The 19,964-nt window shown below is 37.5% G+C and overlaps 1 protein-coding gene across 1 annotated transcript in view; it reads right to left on the bottom strand.

Moving 5' to 3' along the window:
• Positions 1 to 14,734, bottom strand: part of HIKESHI (heat shock protein nuclear import factor hikeshi) — a 33,108-nt gene extending 18,374 nt beyond the window's left edge. Inside the window, exons 1-2 of the mRNA XM_007448837.1 lie at positions 14,473 to 14,734; positions 12,073 to 12,310 (exon numbers count right to left, since the gene is read on the bottom strand). Of these exons, the coding sequence (XP_007448899.1) occupies positions 12,073 to 12,310; positions 14,473 to 14,502 (268 nt within the window). The 5' untranslated portion in view covers positions 14,503 to 14,734. The remainder of the gene's footprint in view (positions 1 to 12,072; positions 12,311 to 14,472) is intronic.
• Between the last annotated feature and the right edge of the window lie 5,230 nt (positions 14,735 to 19,964).

The following is a 19,964-nucleotide window of genomic DNA, read 5'->3' as shown; positions in this document are numbered from 1 at the left end:
CCATATCAGTAACATTAAATATTAATGGTCTAACCACCTCATTGAAAAGGCAGAGACAGAGGTAAAAAAAAAAGGCAGCACCTAACTATACACTGTTTACAAGAGATACATAGATTTATCTCAAAGTAAAAATACAGGAAAAATATAGCATGTGAACACTGGAGAGAAAGAACACTGGAGAAGCTATATAAATTTTAGACAAAGTAGACTTCAAAACAGAAGGATTACCATAATAAAGGGTATTTCATATTGATGAAAGGGGCAATTCATTTTCAATCTCAGCCACTCATAAAATAAAGGAGGAGAGAACAACTGTTATGTTTCTTTTTCTTGCCTCACTGCACCCTTACTACTTCTATTCAACATGATGCTCAAAGGTCTGGGCAATGCAATAAGGCAATAAAAAGAAATAAAAGGCATAAAATTTGGCAAAAAATTGGAAAGAAAGTCTTTCCAATCTATGAAAGTCTTTTTCATAGATGTTACGATCATCTATATAGAAAATTCTAGGATGCAACTAGAACTATTAATAAGGGAGTTTAGCAAGATATTCAATGTGTTACCCTTTCCTTCATCCTCCAGGATACAAAGTCAATATACAAAAATCAATTGTATGACAACACCAAATGCTAGCAAAATATTTAATTTCTCTGACATCCAGTCTCTTGAAAACCAGAAGTTAAAAATAAAGATTAAATAGATAATACACATGAAAGCCTAGTACAATGCAGTGCATGAGCAGATAGTCAATGTTACCCTTTCCTTCATCCTTCAAACATTATAAAATCTTCCTAATTGGCTGCTCTGGCTCTAATCGCAACAAGATTCTCCAACCCATCCTAGACAATGATTTTACTAAAACATCATTTTTTAAAATATCATTCTCTTGCTCAAACACATGCCTACCAGAAAAAAAGTAAACCCCCCATAGCATAACCAGCACACAACAGCTCCACTTTACCTTTAAACCTTACCCCTCGCCCCACACGTCCCAAATAGAAGTCTATCAAGCTACCTTTAAAAGTCTCCTCCTCACTGTCACTTGAAGGTGCAGTGTATACTACTACTTTCATGACTGATGATTTCCAAATGCAATTCCCATACTCCCACTTCCATCCCATCCAAACCTATTCATACTTCAGGTTCATGCTCCAGTCTAATCTTCTATAGAGCCACTTTCAATTATCTCAGCTCAGTAACCTGCTTCCTTTGAATACTGGCGTGGAGTGATCTTAATATTCATACACAGATACGGAGACCCTAAATGAAAGCAGTCATCAATTTGAAATGTATGTGCTAAGAATGAAGTTGATATACAACAAAGTCTTTACATAAGCAAGTACTTTTTTCTTCTGTAACTTGTTTAATGGAAATGTCTACAATAATTGCTAGTATATTTCCCAAGCATTCACAATGTAAACAGACAACTTAAAAATCAGGATATAGCAAAAGACATATAGTTACCCACTTTTAAAAATATAAGTTCCATACAAACAAATTTTAATTTTGTTAATATTCCCTTTTATGTGCTAATTTGAGTTTGCATACAATTTCGGTAAAGCAAAGAATCTCTATATAATACTCCCAGTATTTCATGATTTTTACTAAGTTTTTGATTAAATGTCTCTTCTGCACTAAACACCAAGCACAGCATCTAAAGATAAAAATTGCAAGAGACTCATTTAATCTTCCCCAAGTCTCTAACCACCAAACTGTATCTAAGCTTGTGCCTTTTATTTATTTACTTTTTTTAAGGATTTCTAGATCCCATGGAGGGAGGAAGAAGGGAAGTTTCTTCTTGTTTCTTAACATCAAACCCTCCCTTCTATATTTTCAAGTTTAGTCCCATCCTAATTCTCAACCATCACCCCAGATTGTTCCATCATCAGCCGAAAAGTATATTCATCGTATAACTCCTTTTCAGAACCCAAGAGCTACAAAGAATCTTCTCTCAAACAAAATAAAACTCACAGTAACTTGTTTTAAGATGTCCTACCAACTGCAATTCTCTCAAGAGAGCAGTCCTGACCCTCTCTGACCAAAACTTTTCTGTGCAAAATTAAGAAATGTGTTCATCAACCAGCAGAGAACCAAACACTGCCAAAGTTTAACATGAAATCTGCTTCACTTCAACTAACCGTCTACCCTCCCTACTCCCATAAAATTCTTCTAGATTTCTTATTTAATAAATTCTCAGTTCAGTCACAACTGCCTAAAGTTACTTCAGCAAGTCTCTCTTCCACCCTGATGTGCTGGTTAGCTAGGTTTGCTTAATGTAATAAAACTTATAAAGGGCATCTCAAAGGTTCAAAAATACAAATCCATTACAAGCCCACCTATTCTTACATTTCAATAATACAAAATTCCCTAATATGAATAAAAAGTCTAATCTTCTCTGTATAAATTAAGAATTCTAATACTTTAAATATCCGAAAAGCGCATTTTCCAAACACACTAGGAAAGAACCACCCAAAACATTTTAACAGCATTTTATCATTTGTTTAATGTTGATAGTCAATAAGTCTCTAAATATTTTAAGCTGTTTTTCCTTTAATAAAGCACTGTGCTTTACTCATTAAGAATACTGCCTTGAAATTTCATTTTGTTTTCATAGATAAAAGCTATCAAAAGCCATGTTATTATGGACATGATGAGAAATAATTTATTTTTTAAAAGGCAGGAGAATAAAAGAATTACTTTTATCATAATGGAAATAAATCCATTTTCCCATAATGGATTAAGTATTACTCTGGGACTGGATTTTGGACTGTTTTAGCTAACTCCACAGAAAATATGTCACTGAGTAATTATTATTGTTAAAGTTTTGGTTAGAGCAACTGTACTAACTCATTTTTGATTGCTGAATTTTCTCCAGATTGGATGAGATAACACAATAAGGAAATGTCTGGGTTTTTATGATCTCAGAATGTTATGCCCACTGCCCCCAACCTTTTGGGTGCCACAAGAGAAAATGGAAAAGACAGCCAAAGGCACTGCAAAAATGACAGAAGAAAGCACTTTTCACTATTTCCAAGGCATCTCTTTCATGAATTATAGTGATGATCATAAATGAAAAGAGATGTTGCACCCCTTTCCCTACTCAAAATGTTGGCAAAGCTAGAGCAAAGAGAAGAGAAGGTAAGGTAAGGTAAGGTAAGGACAATTAAATTGACAATTTAATTAGTATGTCTCCAAAAACAACCAGTGGGTCCTGGTATACTAGATGGTGGCCAATACTAACCTTAATCAATGCATATGAGTCTGGGTACAAAATAAGCCTGCACTGTCCAACTATGCAAAGGTTAATAGTTGGCTGGCTACTAGCCTATTGCTATACAAACAAAACCCACCACTTTATGTTTAAGGCATTGCTATCATGTTCCAAAGGTTCCTCACACCCAAACCAAAACTCTCTCTCTTGTCCCAAGTTAGTTGCTCCTCTGCCTATATCGCTTATTACTATTAATATCTACCAGTATCCATTTAATTCTCTAGTGTGCTTTCCAACTAGTAATTTGATTAAAAAACTGTATAACAGTATGTATTTCCATTTCTCTTTCATTTTTAAATCAATATATATTCATATAAACATCTATACAAATATTCATTTATGTACTTTATGTTTTACTTTAAAATGGAGCACTTTGAGAGCTCCCAAGTGAGTATCAAGTGAATATATTTGATGATGAAGGCAGAAAAATATGTCATTACTTTCTCTTTTCAACAAATGGTGTTGGAACAGTTTGATATCCACTTGCAAAAAAAAAAATTCGAACTTCAATCCCTACCTCGCACTAAATACGAAAATTCATTCAAATTGGATCCCAGATACAAATGTAAAATCTAAAACTAAAACCATCTAGGAGAACACTTTCGTAACCTTGGGTTAGGCAAAGATTTCTTAGACGCAACACTAAAAGCACAATCCAGAGAAGAACAAACTGAAAAACTGAACTTCACTGAAATTAAAAACATGCTCTAAGTAAATCAACTATACTTCAATAAAATAACTTTTAAAAAGATGCAAGGGAACAAATCAATAAACAAGATGTCTGCAGAAAAACAAAACAAAAAACACACAAAAACATATGCTCTATAAAAGATACCATAAAGAGAAAAGACAATCCAAAAACTAGAAAAACATGTCAAATCACATATCTTATAAATAACTTGTATCAAGAATACATAGAGGGGGCTTCCCTGGTGGCGCAGTGGTTGGGAGTCCACCTGCCGATGCAGGGAGCGCGGTTTCGTGCCCCGGTCCAGGAGGATTCCACATGCCGCAGAGCGGCTGGCCCGTTGGCCATGGCCGCTGGGCCTGCGCATCCGGAGCCTGTGCTCCGCAACGGGAGAGGCCACAGCAGTGAGAGGTCCGCGTACCAAAATAATAAATAAATAAATAAAATAAATTGAAGTATCCATGCAAAATTCTTTTGTTGCCACTTTTGCCTTCTTACGTACCTTTCTGGCCACTGTCTGAGGAGTTATATGAGTGACTGGTGGTGACAAGACCAAACCACTTAGCATAATTTGTTTGTCATCCTTTGAAAATTCTATTTCCATAAAAATTGTGTACTGAGTATGGTTTTACTATTTTGGTCCTTAATTGGTTTGCTGACCATTAGGGACATTGATAGTATTCTATTATGTCAGGTAAAATTCTGTGTAATGCTCTCAGAGCAAAATATTTTAAAAGAACAGATTAACAGTGCAAAAAAAGACTAATTAGTCTCTGGAGTTCTCTATAAGCACTAAATTTTCCTATGTAAAGACCTCTGTGAACGTGAGGAGAAGAATGCATATTTTATTTGTGAAAAAAAAAAAAAAAAAAAAAAAAAGAATACATAGAGAACTCTCAAAACTCAGTAAGAGGGGACTTCCCTGGTGGCACAGTGGTTAAGAATCTGCCTATCAATGCAGGGAACACGGGTTTGATCCCTGGTCCAGGAAGATCCCACATGCCGTGGAACAACTGAGCCCATGTGCCACAACTACCGAGCCTGTGCTCTAGAACCTGCAAGCCACAACTACTAAAGCCTGTGTGCCCTGGAGCCCGTGTGCTGCAACTACTGAAGCTCACATGCTCTAGGGCCCACATGCTTCAACTACTGAGCCCGCAGGCCTAGAGCCCGTGCTCCACAATGAGAAGCCACCGCAATGAGAAGCTCGTGCACCACCACGAAGAGTAGCCCCGGCTTGCAGCAACTAGACAAAGCCCGCGAACAGCAACAAAGACCCAGCGCAGCCAAAAAAATAAAATAAAAAAATAAACTCAATAAGAAAACGCAATTTAAAAAAAAAGCAAAAGATTTGAATAAACACTTCACGAAGGAAGATACAGAGAGAGCAAATAAGCACTTCAAAAAATAAAATGCTCAGTATCATTAGGGAAATGCAAATCTAAAACCTAATGGGATACCACTATACATCTATTAGAACATGTAAAACTGACCATGTATTGACAAGGACAGGGAGGAAGTGGAACTTTCATATACTGCAGACTGAAATGTAAAATGGAACCACCATGTTGCAAAATAGTTTGGCAGTTTCTTAAAAAGTTTAACACAGAAGTACCAGCCATTCCACTCTCAAATATTTATCTAAGAGAAGTGAAACCATATGTCCATACAGACTTATACACAAATGTTCACAGCGGCTTTATTTTTATGAGCCCAAAACTGAAACAATCCAAATGTCCATCAACAGGTGAACGGATACACAAATGGTGGTATACCACACAACTACCCAGCAATAAATAGGAATGAATTACTATTGTCGTGAGTCATACTACAACATGGATGACTGTAAAAATAATCATGCTGAGTTAAAGAAAACCCTAGAAAATGCAAACTATTTTATAGTGACAGAAAGCAGATCAGTAGTTTCCTGGGGTGGAGGAGGAGACAGGAGAGGGGATTACAAAGGAGCACTAGGAAACTTTTAGGGATGATGGATATGTTCATTATCTTGATTGCAGTAATGGTTTTACAGATGTATACATATACCAAAATTTACCAAACTGTATACTTTAAATATATGCAGATCACTGTATGTAAATTATAACTCAATAAAGCTATTAAAATTGTTAGCCACAAAAAAACCTTAATTTTCTCTGTTCTTTGGGGGATTTCTTTAGAAAGAATAAGTCATGAAATACCAATATCTGCCTAAAAGAGAACTGAAAAATTAAAATTAGGTCCAATGGATCCTGATGATACACAAATGGTTAGAACACGTCAAATATAAATAAATACACACACACACATCAATGATATAATTCTTTAAAAAAAACCTTATTACTTCCAGAGTACGTTAGGGTATCAACTCATTTTTTTGAAGATATATTAATAATCAAGCATTTATCCTACCTTATAATGACGCTACCCATAGCAAGTGTCTCTTTACAGCTAATAAATGACAATTAGAATATTATCATTTTGAATTAGCGAATCTAAGCATTGCATATAAATGGCTGCTAATTTCCCAAAGAGATAACTATATGTGTGTGTGTGTGTGTGTGTATACATATATATAAAATACACTTCCTGATCAAAGAACACAACATTGCCTATAATAAACTTGCCAAAAAATTTTTAAAATGCATTCGAATGAAATCTGATCTAACCTCTAAATCCAGATAATTTACTGGAAATAGAAACAGGATACATTAAATCTTTGATTTTTATAGAAGATACTTGAGAGATCTATCAACCAATTAATTGCAATGTAGGGACTTTACTATTCAGGTGCTGACTGAAAATATTTTAAAACTTTAAAATATATAAACATTAAGACTTCTGAGACCACTGGAAATCTGAACACTGATTAAATGTTCAATCCGATATTAAGAAATTATTTGTTTTTAAGTGTTCAGGTGTACAACAAAGTGATTCAGTTATGAGTTGGTCATTTTTGAAGCTGCGTGATGACTAGAGAAGGGTTAAATATTCCACTTGGTCTGCTTTTGTACATCTTGAATTTTCTATAATGAAATTTTAAAAAATAAAGATATATTAAATTCACTTTTTAACTTGTATATGTACAAAGATATAAAAATCCAAAATAAATAAAACTGGCTTAGGCCAAATTTCCTCCTTCATATTGTCCTTGTCCTTTTTGATAAGGAGGTTATATTAGCTTCAAAATCTAAACTTAGGGTAACTCTGCCTCTTTTCCTATTCTCCGACACTTTATATGAGATATGAACAATCTGTTTCATAAAGGTATAGTGGAACTTTGTAAACCATCTGGGTCTAATAGTTGTATGTGAAGGGGAGAGGTTTTTTTTTTTTTATTGGAGTAAAACTGCTTTACAATGTTGTGTTTGTTTCTGCTGTACAATGAAGTGAATCAGCTATATGTATATCCCCTCGCTCTTGGATCTCCCTCCCAAGCCCCCCAATCCCACCCATCTAGGTCATCACAGAGCACCACGCTGAGCTCCCTGTGCTATACAGCAGGTTCCCACTAGCTATCTATTTTACACATGGTAGTGTATTTATGTCAAACCTAGTCTCCCAATTCGTCCCACTCTCCCCTTTCCCCACTGTGTCCACATGTCCGTTCTCTACGTCTACATCTCTATTCCTGCCCTACAAATAGTTTCATCTGTACCGTTTTTCTAGATTCCACATATATGCGTTAATATATATTTGTTTTTCTCTTTTCAGCTTACCTCACTCTATATGACAGACTCTAGGTCCATTCACATTGGGAGAGGTATATTTTTAATTACTCATTTTCTTTATTGATACTGTATCTATTCATGATTTAAATTTATTTTTTTTAATTTATTTTTTAATTATTTTTGGTACGCGGGCCTCTCACTGTTGTGGCCTCTCCCGTTGCGGAGCACAGGCTCCGGATGCGCAGGCTCAGCGGTCATGGCTCACGGGCCCAGACTTTCCCCGGCATGCGGGATCTTCCTGGACCGGGGCACGAACCCGTGTCCCCTGCATCGGCAGGCGGACTCTCAACCACTGCACCACCAGGGAAGCCCTAAATTTACTTGAGTCAGTTTTCTTTCGTATATTTTTCTAGAAAATAGCCAATTTCATCAGTTCCTTTGTTGTTCTCAAATGTATTGGCATAAAACTTCTTGTAAATTTTACTTAGTCTCTACTACAGTTGTAGTTATGTCTCCATTTTCACATTTTCAATAACACTGTGTCTTCTTTTTCCTAAATGTATCTTTTCAATAGCTCATCATTTTATTAGTCTTTTCAAAGAATCAGATTTTTATTTCATTAAGGCCCTCTATCATTTCTTTGCTTTCTGTCACTAATTTCTATTCTTAGCATTACCATTTTTCATCTACTCTCTTTGTGTTGCTATGTTCAATACTTAGCCCACTCATTTCAATCTCTTTTCATACACACACATTTAAGGCTAAGAGTTAATCTCTTTAGTACTACCTTACCTGCATTCAAAAGGTTTAATATGTGATGTTTTATTTTGCTTTGGTTTCTGTGGAAGTTTAATTTCCACGGTCATTTCTTCTATGACCCATTAGTTAAAATATTTTTGAATTTCTAAACATGGCAATGTTTTATCTTTTGATTTGTAATTACACTGCATTGTGGGTTGCATACTGATAATCTCCCATTTGCTACAGCTTGCTTCATGACTTGGCATGTGGTCAAATTTCATAAATGTTCTGTGTACTTAAAAAGTGTGTATGATCTAATTATTAGTTTCAGGGTTCTACAGTGTCCATTAGCTCAAGCTTGTTAATTCTTTATTCAAATTTTCCTTCTTTACTAGTATTTTATTTACTTGATGTATTAATTATCAAAAGGTATATTAAAATATTGATTGTGGACTTCCCTGGTGGTGCAGTGGTTGAGAGTCCACCTGCCGATGCAGGGGACACGGGTTCGTGCCCCGGTCCAGGAAGATCCCACATGCCGCGGAAAGGCTGGGCCCGTGAGCCATGACCGCTGAGCCTGCGCATCCGGAGCCTGTGCTCCGCAACGGGAGAGGCCACAACAGTGAGAGGCCCGCGTATTGCAAAAAAAAAATATATTGACTGTAAGGTTGTCCACTTATCATTGTAAAGTCAATTTTTTTATATATTTGAAGTTATGTTTTATATACACACAAATTCATGACATTCACTTTTTCCTAGAAATATTTAAGTCTTCCTAGTGAATTATTTCATTCCTAGTGAATGAACCTCTTAATCCTTGATAATGCTTTTGCCTTAGTCCCATTTTTCTAAAACACACCTATGACAGCTTTTTGGGGGGTTCCTTGTGTTAGACATGTTACTGATAAACATCACTATATTAGTATGCTGCCTTTAAAAAAAAAATCCCATCCTGGAGTCTCCATGCTTTCTCTGGTAAGTTTAGTCGGTTTAGATTTATTTTGATAACTGATATATGTGAAATTATTTCTACCATCTCATTTTGTTTTTCACATACCATGTATTTTTCCCTCTTTTTCTTTCTTTTTTTTTAAAGTTTTCCTTAAAATTTTAACAGGATTACTTGAAAGTAGAATCAATGTTATTAATCTTTGTAAACCACAGGACCTCAGAAAACTTACTCAGATCACTACCCCTCCTGTCATATGCACTGTTTTCCAGTACAGTATTTAATTCTTGTGCATTTATTTGTTGTATTGTTTTATGTAATCAGGTTGTCCTGATTTGTCTATGTTTACCAATTTCTTTGCTAACTTTGAGTTTGGCATACCCTTCTACATTCAGGGATTCAGTTCCTTCCTATTAAAGTGCAACTACCTTCAGTACTTTCAGTAATGGTCTATTAGTAGTAAACTCTACATCTCCACATGAAAACACATTTATTTCTCCTTCACTTTACAATGATAGCTTTGAGGGTTATTTTATTTTTCCTTGGCACTTTGAAGATACTCATCTATTGACTTCTGACCTCTATTCATGCTGTTGATAAATCTGCTAAACTGACCCATTGCTGTTCAGTTATTAATGACTTGTCTTCTCTCTCTGGTGTCTTTATTACTTTCTCTTTATATTTAACTTCATTAAAGTGTATTGAGTTGTCCACATTTTTTTTCAACTTATTTTTTCTATTTAGGCGCAGCTACAGAAAAGAGAAAAAGTGATTTGATAATGACTATTTTCTTAATTCTCCCAAAGACTATTCAGAACTAATACCATGCTATATGTACAAGTATTAATTCATTACATATGGTGGATGCCCTAGGACAATGATTCTCAAACTTCAGAAGGCAACAAAAACACCTAGGGAACCTATTTAAATACTTGGATTCCATCCAAGTTTTCTGATTCAGTAGGTCTGGGGTCCTACCACAAATCTGCATTTCTAACAAGTTTCCAGGTAATGCTGATGCTGCTGGTCAGGGACTCATGCTTTAAGAACCACTGCCTTAGGGATTAGGGATAATTATCTCAGGGAACCCCCACTGAGAAGGACTGTAAGAATCTGTCCTGGTTCTTAAATCTAGAGATTAGTATTTATCATCAATCTCAACAATTTTTAGCTTTAAATCTTTCTCTTTCCCATTTCTTCTTGTAGAATTCCAACTACATAAATAACAGCAGCTAACAGTTCTTCATCTGGCCAGAAATGCTCCAGTTCATTCTTCACAGTCCTCAGGATAAAAATTAAATTTGATCATATCATTCCCTTACTTGAAATTGTTCACTGGCTCCTCTATACATACAGGGACAGTTCTTTATGGGCAGGGACACATGGATGGGCTTCAGAGTACATGCAAATTTTTTAGTATTTACATTATGTTTATATTATATTACACATACTTTTTATGACACTATCAAATAGGTCTGTGATGTAAGCATGTTAAAAATTGCTAGCCTATTAAATTCAAATGAGTCAGTGTGATACATAAGCTTTTCAGCTTTTCATGATCCATGCCTGCCTATCCTATACACCATACCTTGTGCCATTCTGAGCATACCACGATTTCAAACTTTCATCATTATACTCATATTACCTCTACCTAGAAAAGAATGCCCAATAGGCCTCTCACAGGCCTGACAAACTCCTACTTATCTTCTCAAAAGGTCCAATATCATCTCCTCCCAGAAATTTTCCCCAACCTACTTAAGAGTTAATTGTCCCTTACCTATTCTCACTCAGCACTTTGTACAAACATCCGCAATTACTTTTCACCCTTCTAAATATTGGTCCATAGAACTATCTTCCTTTGTAAGAATATGAGTGATCTCAGGCAAGAACTTAATCATTATAGTAGATACCAAAATGTTTGTTAAATATATAAACATGTTACCTAAATACAACTTTGCCTTGGACTTTACAGACTATTTCCAGGAGAACACATATTATAATCTAAGACTTTTCAGGTCTGTTTTTATCTAGACTTTCAAAGGAACCAGATATTCAATGGGAGTAAATGCTACCTAGTATCCTTCTCAATTTCTAAACAGAATACCTCAAGCATCAAAGGATTGACCCTGTAAGATCTAACACCTGCAATGTCAATACAACCAACAGAAGAACACTGAAGAAGTAATCAAATCTAAGAGCTCAAAAGATCTTCGTAGAAAAAAAAGGACTCTCATTGTATTTCCTATACAAGTCTCCTTGGTTTATCTGTTTATTTAAACACTGACGTGCATATTAAAAATTATGAGAAGATTCCTCTCATTTTTATTAAAACACTGACTAATTCAGAAAAATCCCTTTACAAAGGTATATAGCATACAAAGAAAACCACAGTAAGTGGTTCTCTGCAGAGGCAGAGGATGGATGGGAGTGTGAGTGTAAGTTCTCTTCACTTACCATTTTTCAAATGTGTCAGTACCATCTGATTTTTTTTTTTTTCCGGCCGTGCCATGCTCACAGCATGCAGGATCTTAGTTCCCTGACCAGGGATGGAACCTGTGCCCCCTGCAGTGGAAGCATGGAGTCTTAACTACTGGACTGCCAGGGAAGTCCCTGATTTTTTTTTTTTTTTTAATAATGTTACATATTACTTCAGCAATCAGAAAAATATAATGAAAAGTTTAAAAAGCCACATTCTATGTTATGCTATTTAAGAAAAAAGTTTAATTATGAAACTGTTTTAATATATTATTCTTACCAGATTTAAGACCTGAAATTTTGAAGATGGCACTTGGTTTCCCATTTGTGACAAATCCTAGGAGTTGCCAAACTGGCATTCCATTTGAATCAGGATAGGAAAAGTAGACAGATCCTCCCATTCCCTCAGGAAACGGGACTGTTCCCAGCATAAAAACCACAACATGGTTGATATTTTCATAATCAGGCAAGTCAAAAACAAACTTATCCTCTGCCACTTGCTGTGCAGCTGTTTGCACCTAGAATATAAGAAACTCGCCTTAGTTCAATAGTTTGATAAGTTTCTATAGTCCTTTTAGTATTGCTGTAAGCTCTGTTACCAAATATAGTCAATTATAGTCATTATATCAAGTATAACATTGGATCAATCTGATACTCTAATTATGGAATTACCAAATACACCAAAAAGAGTGCTTATTTTAATAGAAAAATCTAAAAATATACATTTAGCCTTAAATTGACTTAATGAATGTAATCTTTCAAAAACATAATTATTTCAGAAGTGCCCTGAAAGGATTTTACTTACATAAATAAATCACTACAGCTTCAGAATGTTATAAAAATGAAAAGTTGTTCAAAACACCATGCCACCAAAGCTTTATCTTTTAGTTTGACGGTAAATAACCTCGAGTTATTAGAATGGGTAAGCAATTCAGAAGTTATTACAGTCAATCCTCATTATTTGCAGATTCATTATTTGTCATTTTGCCTACTCACTGAAAAATATTTGTAACCCCCAAATTATTAAACCCTCCAGTTTAAATACAGAGAATAAAACAAAGGAAGAAAGAACATAAATATAAACCAAAATGCCTATTAGTATTAAATTCAATTTTACCAGTTTTTGGCATGCATAATCTTAAAAGGCACATAAAATCATGGTATCTGCAAGTCTTGAAATAATCATCAGGTAAAATAAATATTTCTTAAATGTCAACTCTGTTAAAGGCACCAGACATTCTGTTAATCTGTATTATGACACTCTAATCCTCGACCTTAGGAAAAAGGGTACATCTTTTACTGAGTCCATAACTTTAGGTGAATTTTTCTAGTCAAAGAATAATGTAGTTAAACGCTGAGGCATCGCTAGGTCTATTTGCCCTTCATTTTGATTAACACGTTCAAATACTCCAGAATTAAAAAGTCAAACACCGTCAAAGAAAATCTTGTCATGAAGGAACCCCTACTGTATATCCATTATGTAGGTTAGGTGTTAGGTAAATAGACACAGGCACTGCTATAACTAAATTCCTTCCAAATTAGTAGACAACACGGATTCCATAGGGCCTTTCTATTCTTTAGAAAAACACACACATTTTAAATGTTATTCGTTAACGAAATTCGTCCCACACTCAATCCCAGGCTGGTCCTTTCATTCTTCCTATCCGGAGCAGAAGCAATACAAAGTTATCCCACCAGTATTATCAATTACCACCATCACCAAAAGGGGTCTCCCAGTCATTCAAGGGACAGACAATAAATCTTCCGAGGATAGCCATCTCCAATTTATCTCTGTGGTTCCTCAGAACTGTGTACACACTACATTATCAAAAATTGATGAAAAATTCAACAAAGGGGCTGCAACATTTAATAAAGCAGAGAGAAAAAAATAAAGAGAAAGAATTCTAGGTGAAAGGAATCAGGTCTGAAATGGATTTCTGAGTGGCTTCTACGGAGGCAAGCAAGATTCACCCTCCAGATTCTTCCCGAACAATCCCACGTACTTAACTCATTTATCTAACAATTCATCAAGGAAGGTAATCTCTTTTTACCAATAAGGAAATTCACTGCTCACCTCCTTCTGGGGTCATCACAGATATCGCTCACGCTTTAAGTTTCAGGCGTTTCTATCAGCCCATTTCCAATTACGTTAAGCATATTTGTATTAGGGCCCTTCCAAAAGGACCCAGCAGTTATACTTTGCCCGAGTACCTTCATCTTCGACAAACAGGACGCTACAGACTAGGTTCAAACACCACATTTACCTCGAACTCACTTTATGAGCTCAGGCGAGTATTTATACTGCCAACTGAGCTTCTGTTCCTCAACTGCCAAATGAGAATGAGAACCACCATCTCACGAGTTACGGTTAAGTTTGCAGTGCCAAATAAGCGCTACATAGATGGCTGAGATGACTAGGAATAGACAAAAGGCGTATGCATTGCCTAGGATAATGTACACTCGATAAATGGCAGCTAATGGTGTGACTACTACTCCGAAAAGCGCTGTGGGGAAAGGACAGCGAACATCTCAGCGTCCCACTGCCCACCCTCACACTCTCAGCAGTCAACTAGACGTGAGGGGGTTTCCCCGCATCCAGTGCACCGACGCACCCACCCTTCCCGGGGCCTCGTCCTCGGCGTCCTGCCCCCTCCCTGAGACCACCCGGCCCCATCCTCACCAGCCTCCCCGCCACCAAGCAGCCAAACATGGCGGCGGCGGCTCCGCTCAGCCGGCAAGGACCCGAAGCCGGGGACTAGAAATCCTGGGGCTATTGCCCTAGTCGAGCACAAGAACCTTCCGGAACGTGGCGGAGGGTGCCTACCCCTCCGCTACATAGCGACTAGGCCAGCGGCAGGAACGCCTTCTGCACCCGCGACCTCTAACCTCTCCTTCCTAACCAGAACGCCTCTCAGGCGACGAGTACTTCCGGGGCTCACACCACACCGCCCTTACTAAGCGGGAAAGGCGGGCCAGATCCCGTATAAAACTACAAGTCCCAGAAGGACCTGCGCCGGTTTCCGGGAAGGGAGCGCGGAGGATTTGCCTGTTGGGATTGGTAGTCCGTATTCCAAATGTACGAATCCTGAGCCGGGAGGAAAAGTTTCTCACGTTTGTCTAACATTTTAGAGATTACAGTGCGCTTTTACAGTCATTTCGCTAGATCCTTACAAAAACTCTAGGAGGTAGGTATTATTATCTGCATTTTGTAGGCGAGAAAATTGCCCATAGTGACCAGCCCCAAATCTTTACACAGCACTCAGGGATGGGGCTTGAATCCAAATCCTGATTCAAATCCAGGGTTCTTTCTGCTACACAGTAGCTGGAAAGTACTGATTTTTAATCAGCTGTTTTGTACTTAATGACAACTTTATTGTAGTTCTTTCCAGCCTCACACCTCCATTTATTTGCCGAAAACAAACAACACTAAGCAAGTTATATAATAGTATCTTTGTGCTTTAATGGCGCCATTTGTAAAATAAGAATAAATAATTGTGCCTGTCCCCTAGGGTTGCTGTGAGGCTCAGATGAATTTATAAACAACCACTTAGAACCTGGCAGTACTTAACTAATGGCTGTTTAATTGTAAAATGTCTTTTTTTTTCCTCTATGCATTTGCAGAAAAGAAGAACTGGCATCAAGTACTGACTGCCAACAGTACTCATTCTCCCTTTCACAGCTTCAGTTCCCTTTCCTCTTGATAGGAAGGTAAGATATCTCCTCCCTGAAGGTCTCTGCGCAACTTGAAATATCTGAGCTTAGTCCACCAGCCACCAGCTAGTCTGTCCTCCCAACCCCAGGTTATATGTGGAAGATCAGAATGTTGGAACAGTCCTCTGGTCTCCACTCTGGCTCCATAAACTTGGACCACCTATCTTATCTCAGATACTCCTTTGAGAAAGCCAAAGATGAATAGATAGAAAAGAGGATCTTCCTACCAATGTCTCCAACTTTCTACCTAAGAAGTCCCAGAATCTTCAAAATAAAAAGGCCACTCATTATGAGACCATTTCATGAGGGGCAGACAAACTGCCTGGATTCAGAGCCCATCTCCGTCATTTATTAGCTGTATAATATTAGGCCAGTTACCCTAACACCACCATGCCTCCTTTTCCCCCTCTGTAAAACAGGATAATAATAAGGTTGTAATGAAGGTTATTACATGTAAAGTACTAAGTAGTAGCCAGAATATAGCTTAATAAACTGTTAGCATTTAGCATTATTACTTTTCCTGACTGACTTTTCATGTTTTCATACCCACCTTACTATGAAATAGTAAATAAATATATTGGTCTCTGCCTCATGTACCTGACACAGGGCTCCTGAAACCCCTGTACATTCCCAAGTGATAAGAGCACTAAGAGCATCTTTTGTTCTAATGAGGGGACTCTGGTGGGCTTCTGGGTGACTCCTAGGTGGGGGCTGGTCACCAGAAAGATGAAGCCTGATTAGAAGCTTGGAATTTTCAGCCCCTCCCCACATTCTATAGAGAGGGGAGAGGGGCTAGAGATGGAGTTAATTGATCACGACTACATGAGGAAGCATCCATAAAATCCCAAGAGTATGAGGTCTGGAGAGCTTCCAGGTTGATGAACACATCCACGTACCAGAAGGATGATGCACCCCAACTCCACCAGGAGAGAAGCTCCTGCACTCCCAGACCTTGCCTATGTATCTGTTCATCTGGTTGTTCATCTGTATCCTTTATCATATCCTTTAATAAATTGGTAAACATGTTTCCCTGAGTTCTGTGAGTTGTTCTAGCCAATAATCAAATCCAAGGGGGGGAGGTCATGGGAACCTCCAATTATAGCTGTGTTGGACAGAAGTTGTAGGTAACCTGGGCACTTAACTACTTGCAATTGGCATCTGAAGTAGGGGCAGTCTTGTGGGACTGAGCACTTAACCTGTGGGATCTGATGCTACCTCCAGGTGCTGTCTCCAGGTTGACAGTGTCAGGATTGAGTTCTATTGTAGGACACCAAGCTGGTGTCACAGAATTGCTCAGGGTAGGGAAAACCCACACACATCTGGTTTTAGAAGTATTGTGAGTACGGTAGTAGTGTGAGAGTAAAGGAGAAACATGGGAAGAAGACAGGTTTTTTTCCTTTACATACTGTAACTATGTAGTCTATGTATTTGTATTCTCTGAGCAACTTGTATTTTTCAGCCTTTCTGTGCTTATGCAACTTGTTTTATCTGCCTGTAATATTCACTTGGAAATTTCTTACATCCTCCCAACTGCCTCAAATATTTTCTTCAGGTTGGACAAAGAATTAGAGGCAGTGAGTTTAGTATCCTTTCTCCAGACTATGAAAGCCAGCCTTCTATTCACCAAACTATATTATTTTTAAATACAAAAGTTCTTTGTAACTAAAGAGAGTAGAAATAGATACAGTGTTTGGAATTGAAGAAAAGCATTTCAGAGTAAAATATGTCTCCAATAATCAGAGCTCTCTGAAATAAGAATAGGTAGATATAGAATAGTGAATTCTCCCATTCACATTGATATTTTAACCAAAGCTGAAATCCACTTATATTGTTAAGGAGATTCATGGAAAACTTGGGAAAATTTACCTAGGACTTCAAAGATACCTACCAGCTCTCAGACTACATTTGCTTCTGTGGAGAAAGAACAAATCATAGTTCAGTTTTGGCCAGGGAATCACGAACTGAATTCTGGTTTTAACTCTTCCATTAACTAGCCTAGGGATGAAGTAATTTATTTTATCCTTTTAGGCATTAGATTTTCACACTTCTAGAATGAGGGCATTGAATTCTGATTTCAAGAGCAAAAATATTTTTCTCTTCAAATAAGGAAAGTTGCCTCTCCAAAACAAGGAGAACAAGAAATAAAAGCACAGGGACTTCCCTGGTGGCGCAGTGGTTAAGAATCCACCTGCCAATGCAGGGGACACAGGTTCTATCCCTGGTCCAGGAAGATCCCACATGCCTCAGAGCAACTAAGCCCGTGAGCCACAATGACTGAGCCTGCAGTCTAGAGCCCGCGTGCCACAACTACTGAAGCCTGCGCACCCAGAGCCGATGTTCAGCAACAAGAGAAGCCACTGCAATGAGAAGCCCACGCACTGCGACAAAGAGTAGCCCCCACTCTCCGAAACTAGAGAAAAGCCCATGTACAGCAACGAAGACCGAACACAGCCAATAAATAAATAAATAAATAAACAAATAAATAAATAATTTTTTTAAAGGTGAGACAAATACAATTAAAAAGATACCAAAACCAGACAAAGATACTATAAAAAAAGAAAATTACTGACCAATATCACTCATGAATACACATGCAAAAATCCTCAACAAAATACTAGCAAACAGAATCCAACAACACATTAAAAGGATCATACCCTATGATCAAGTGGGATTTATCCCAGGGATGCAAGGATTCTTCAATATACGCAAATCAATCAATGTGATACACCATATTAACAAATTGAAGAATAAAAACCATATGAGCATCTCAATAGATGCAGAAAAAGCTTTTGACAAAATTCAACACCATTTATGATAAAAATTCTCCAGAAAGTGGGCATAGAGGGAACCTACGTCAACATAATAAAGGCCATGTATGACAAACCCACAGCAAACATCATTCTCAATGGTGAAAAACTGAAAGCATTTCCTCTAAGAGCAGGAACAAGACAAGGATGTCCACTCTCACCACTATTATTCAACATAGTTTTGGAAGTCCTAGCCACGGCAATCAGAGAAGAAAAAGAAATAAAAGGAATACAAATTGGAAAAGAAGAAGTAAAACCGTCACTGTTTGCAGATGACATGATACTATACATAGAGAATCCTAGAGATTCCACCAGAAAACTACTAGAGCTAATCAATGAATTTGGTAAAGTTTCAGGATACAAAATTAATGCACAGAAATCTCTTGCGTTCCTATACACTAATGATGAAAAATCTGAAAGAGAAATTAAGGAAACACTCCCATTTACCATTGCAACAAAAAGAATAAAATACCTAGGAATAAATCTACCTAGGGAGACAAAAGACCTGTATGCAGAAAACTATAAGACACTGATGAAAGAAGTTAAAGATGATACTAACAGATGGAGAGATATACCATGTTCTTGGACTGGAAGAATCAATATTGTGAAAATGACTATACTACCCAAAGCAATCTACAGATTCAATGCAATCCCTGTCAAATTACCAATGGCATTTTGTACAGAACTAGAACAAAAAAAAATCTTACAATTTGTATGGAGACACAAAAGACCCCAAATAGCCAAAGCAGTCTTGAGGGAGAAAAACGGAGCTGGAGGAATCAGACTCCCTGACTTCAGACTATACTACCTTAGTAATCAAGCCACAGTAATCAAGACAATAAGGCACTGGCACAAAAACAGAAACATAGATCAATGGAACAAGATAGAAAGCCCAGAGATAAACCCACGCACCTATGGTCAACTAATCTATGACAAAGGAGGCAAGGATATACAATAGAGAAAAGACAGTCTCTTCAATAAGTGGTGCTGAGAAAAATGGACAGCTACATGTAAAAGAATGAAATTAGAACACTCCCTAACATCATACACAAAAATAAACTCAAAATGGATTAGGGACCTAAATGTAAGACCAGACACTACAAAACTTTTAGAGGAAAACATAGGAAGAACATTCTTTGACATAAATCACAGCAAGATCATTTTTTTTTTTTTTTTTCTTGCGTTATGCGGGCCTCTCACTGTTGTGGCCTCTCCCATTTGCGGAGCACAGGCTCCGGACGCGCAGGCTCAGTGGCCATGGCTCACGGGCCCAGCCGCTCCGCGGCATGTGGGATCTTCCCGAAACGGGGCACCAACCCGCGTCTCCTGCATCGGCAGGCGGACTCTCAAGCACTGCGCCACCAGGGAAGCCCGGCAAGATCATTTTTGATCCACCTCCTAGAGTACTGGAAATAAAAACAAAAATAAACAAATGGGACCTAATGAAACTTAAAAGCTTTTGCACAGCAAAGGAAACCATAAACAAGATGAAAAGACAGCCCTCAGAACGGATGAGGATATTTGTAAACAAATCAACAGACAAAGGATTAATCTCCAAAATATAAAAATAGCTCATGCAGCTCAATATTAAAAAAACAAACAACCCAATCCAAAAATGGGCAGAAGACCTAAATAGACATTTCTCCAAAGAAGA

Source organism: Lipotes vexillifer, unplaced genomic scaffold (genome assembly GCF_000442215.2).
Source record: "Lipotes vexillifer unplaced genomic scaffold, Lipotes_vexillifer_v1.1 scaffold771, whole genome shotgun sequence".
In the NCBI taxonomy this organism is placed as follows: Eukaryota; Metazoa; Chordata; class Mammalia; order Artiodactyla; family Lipotidae; genus Lipotes; species Lipotes vexillifer.
This window is presented reverse-complemented; position numbering and strand designations above follow the sequence as displayed.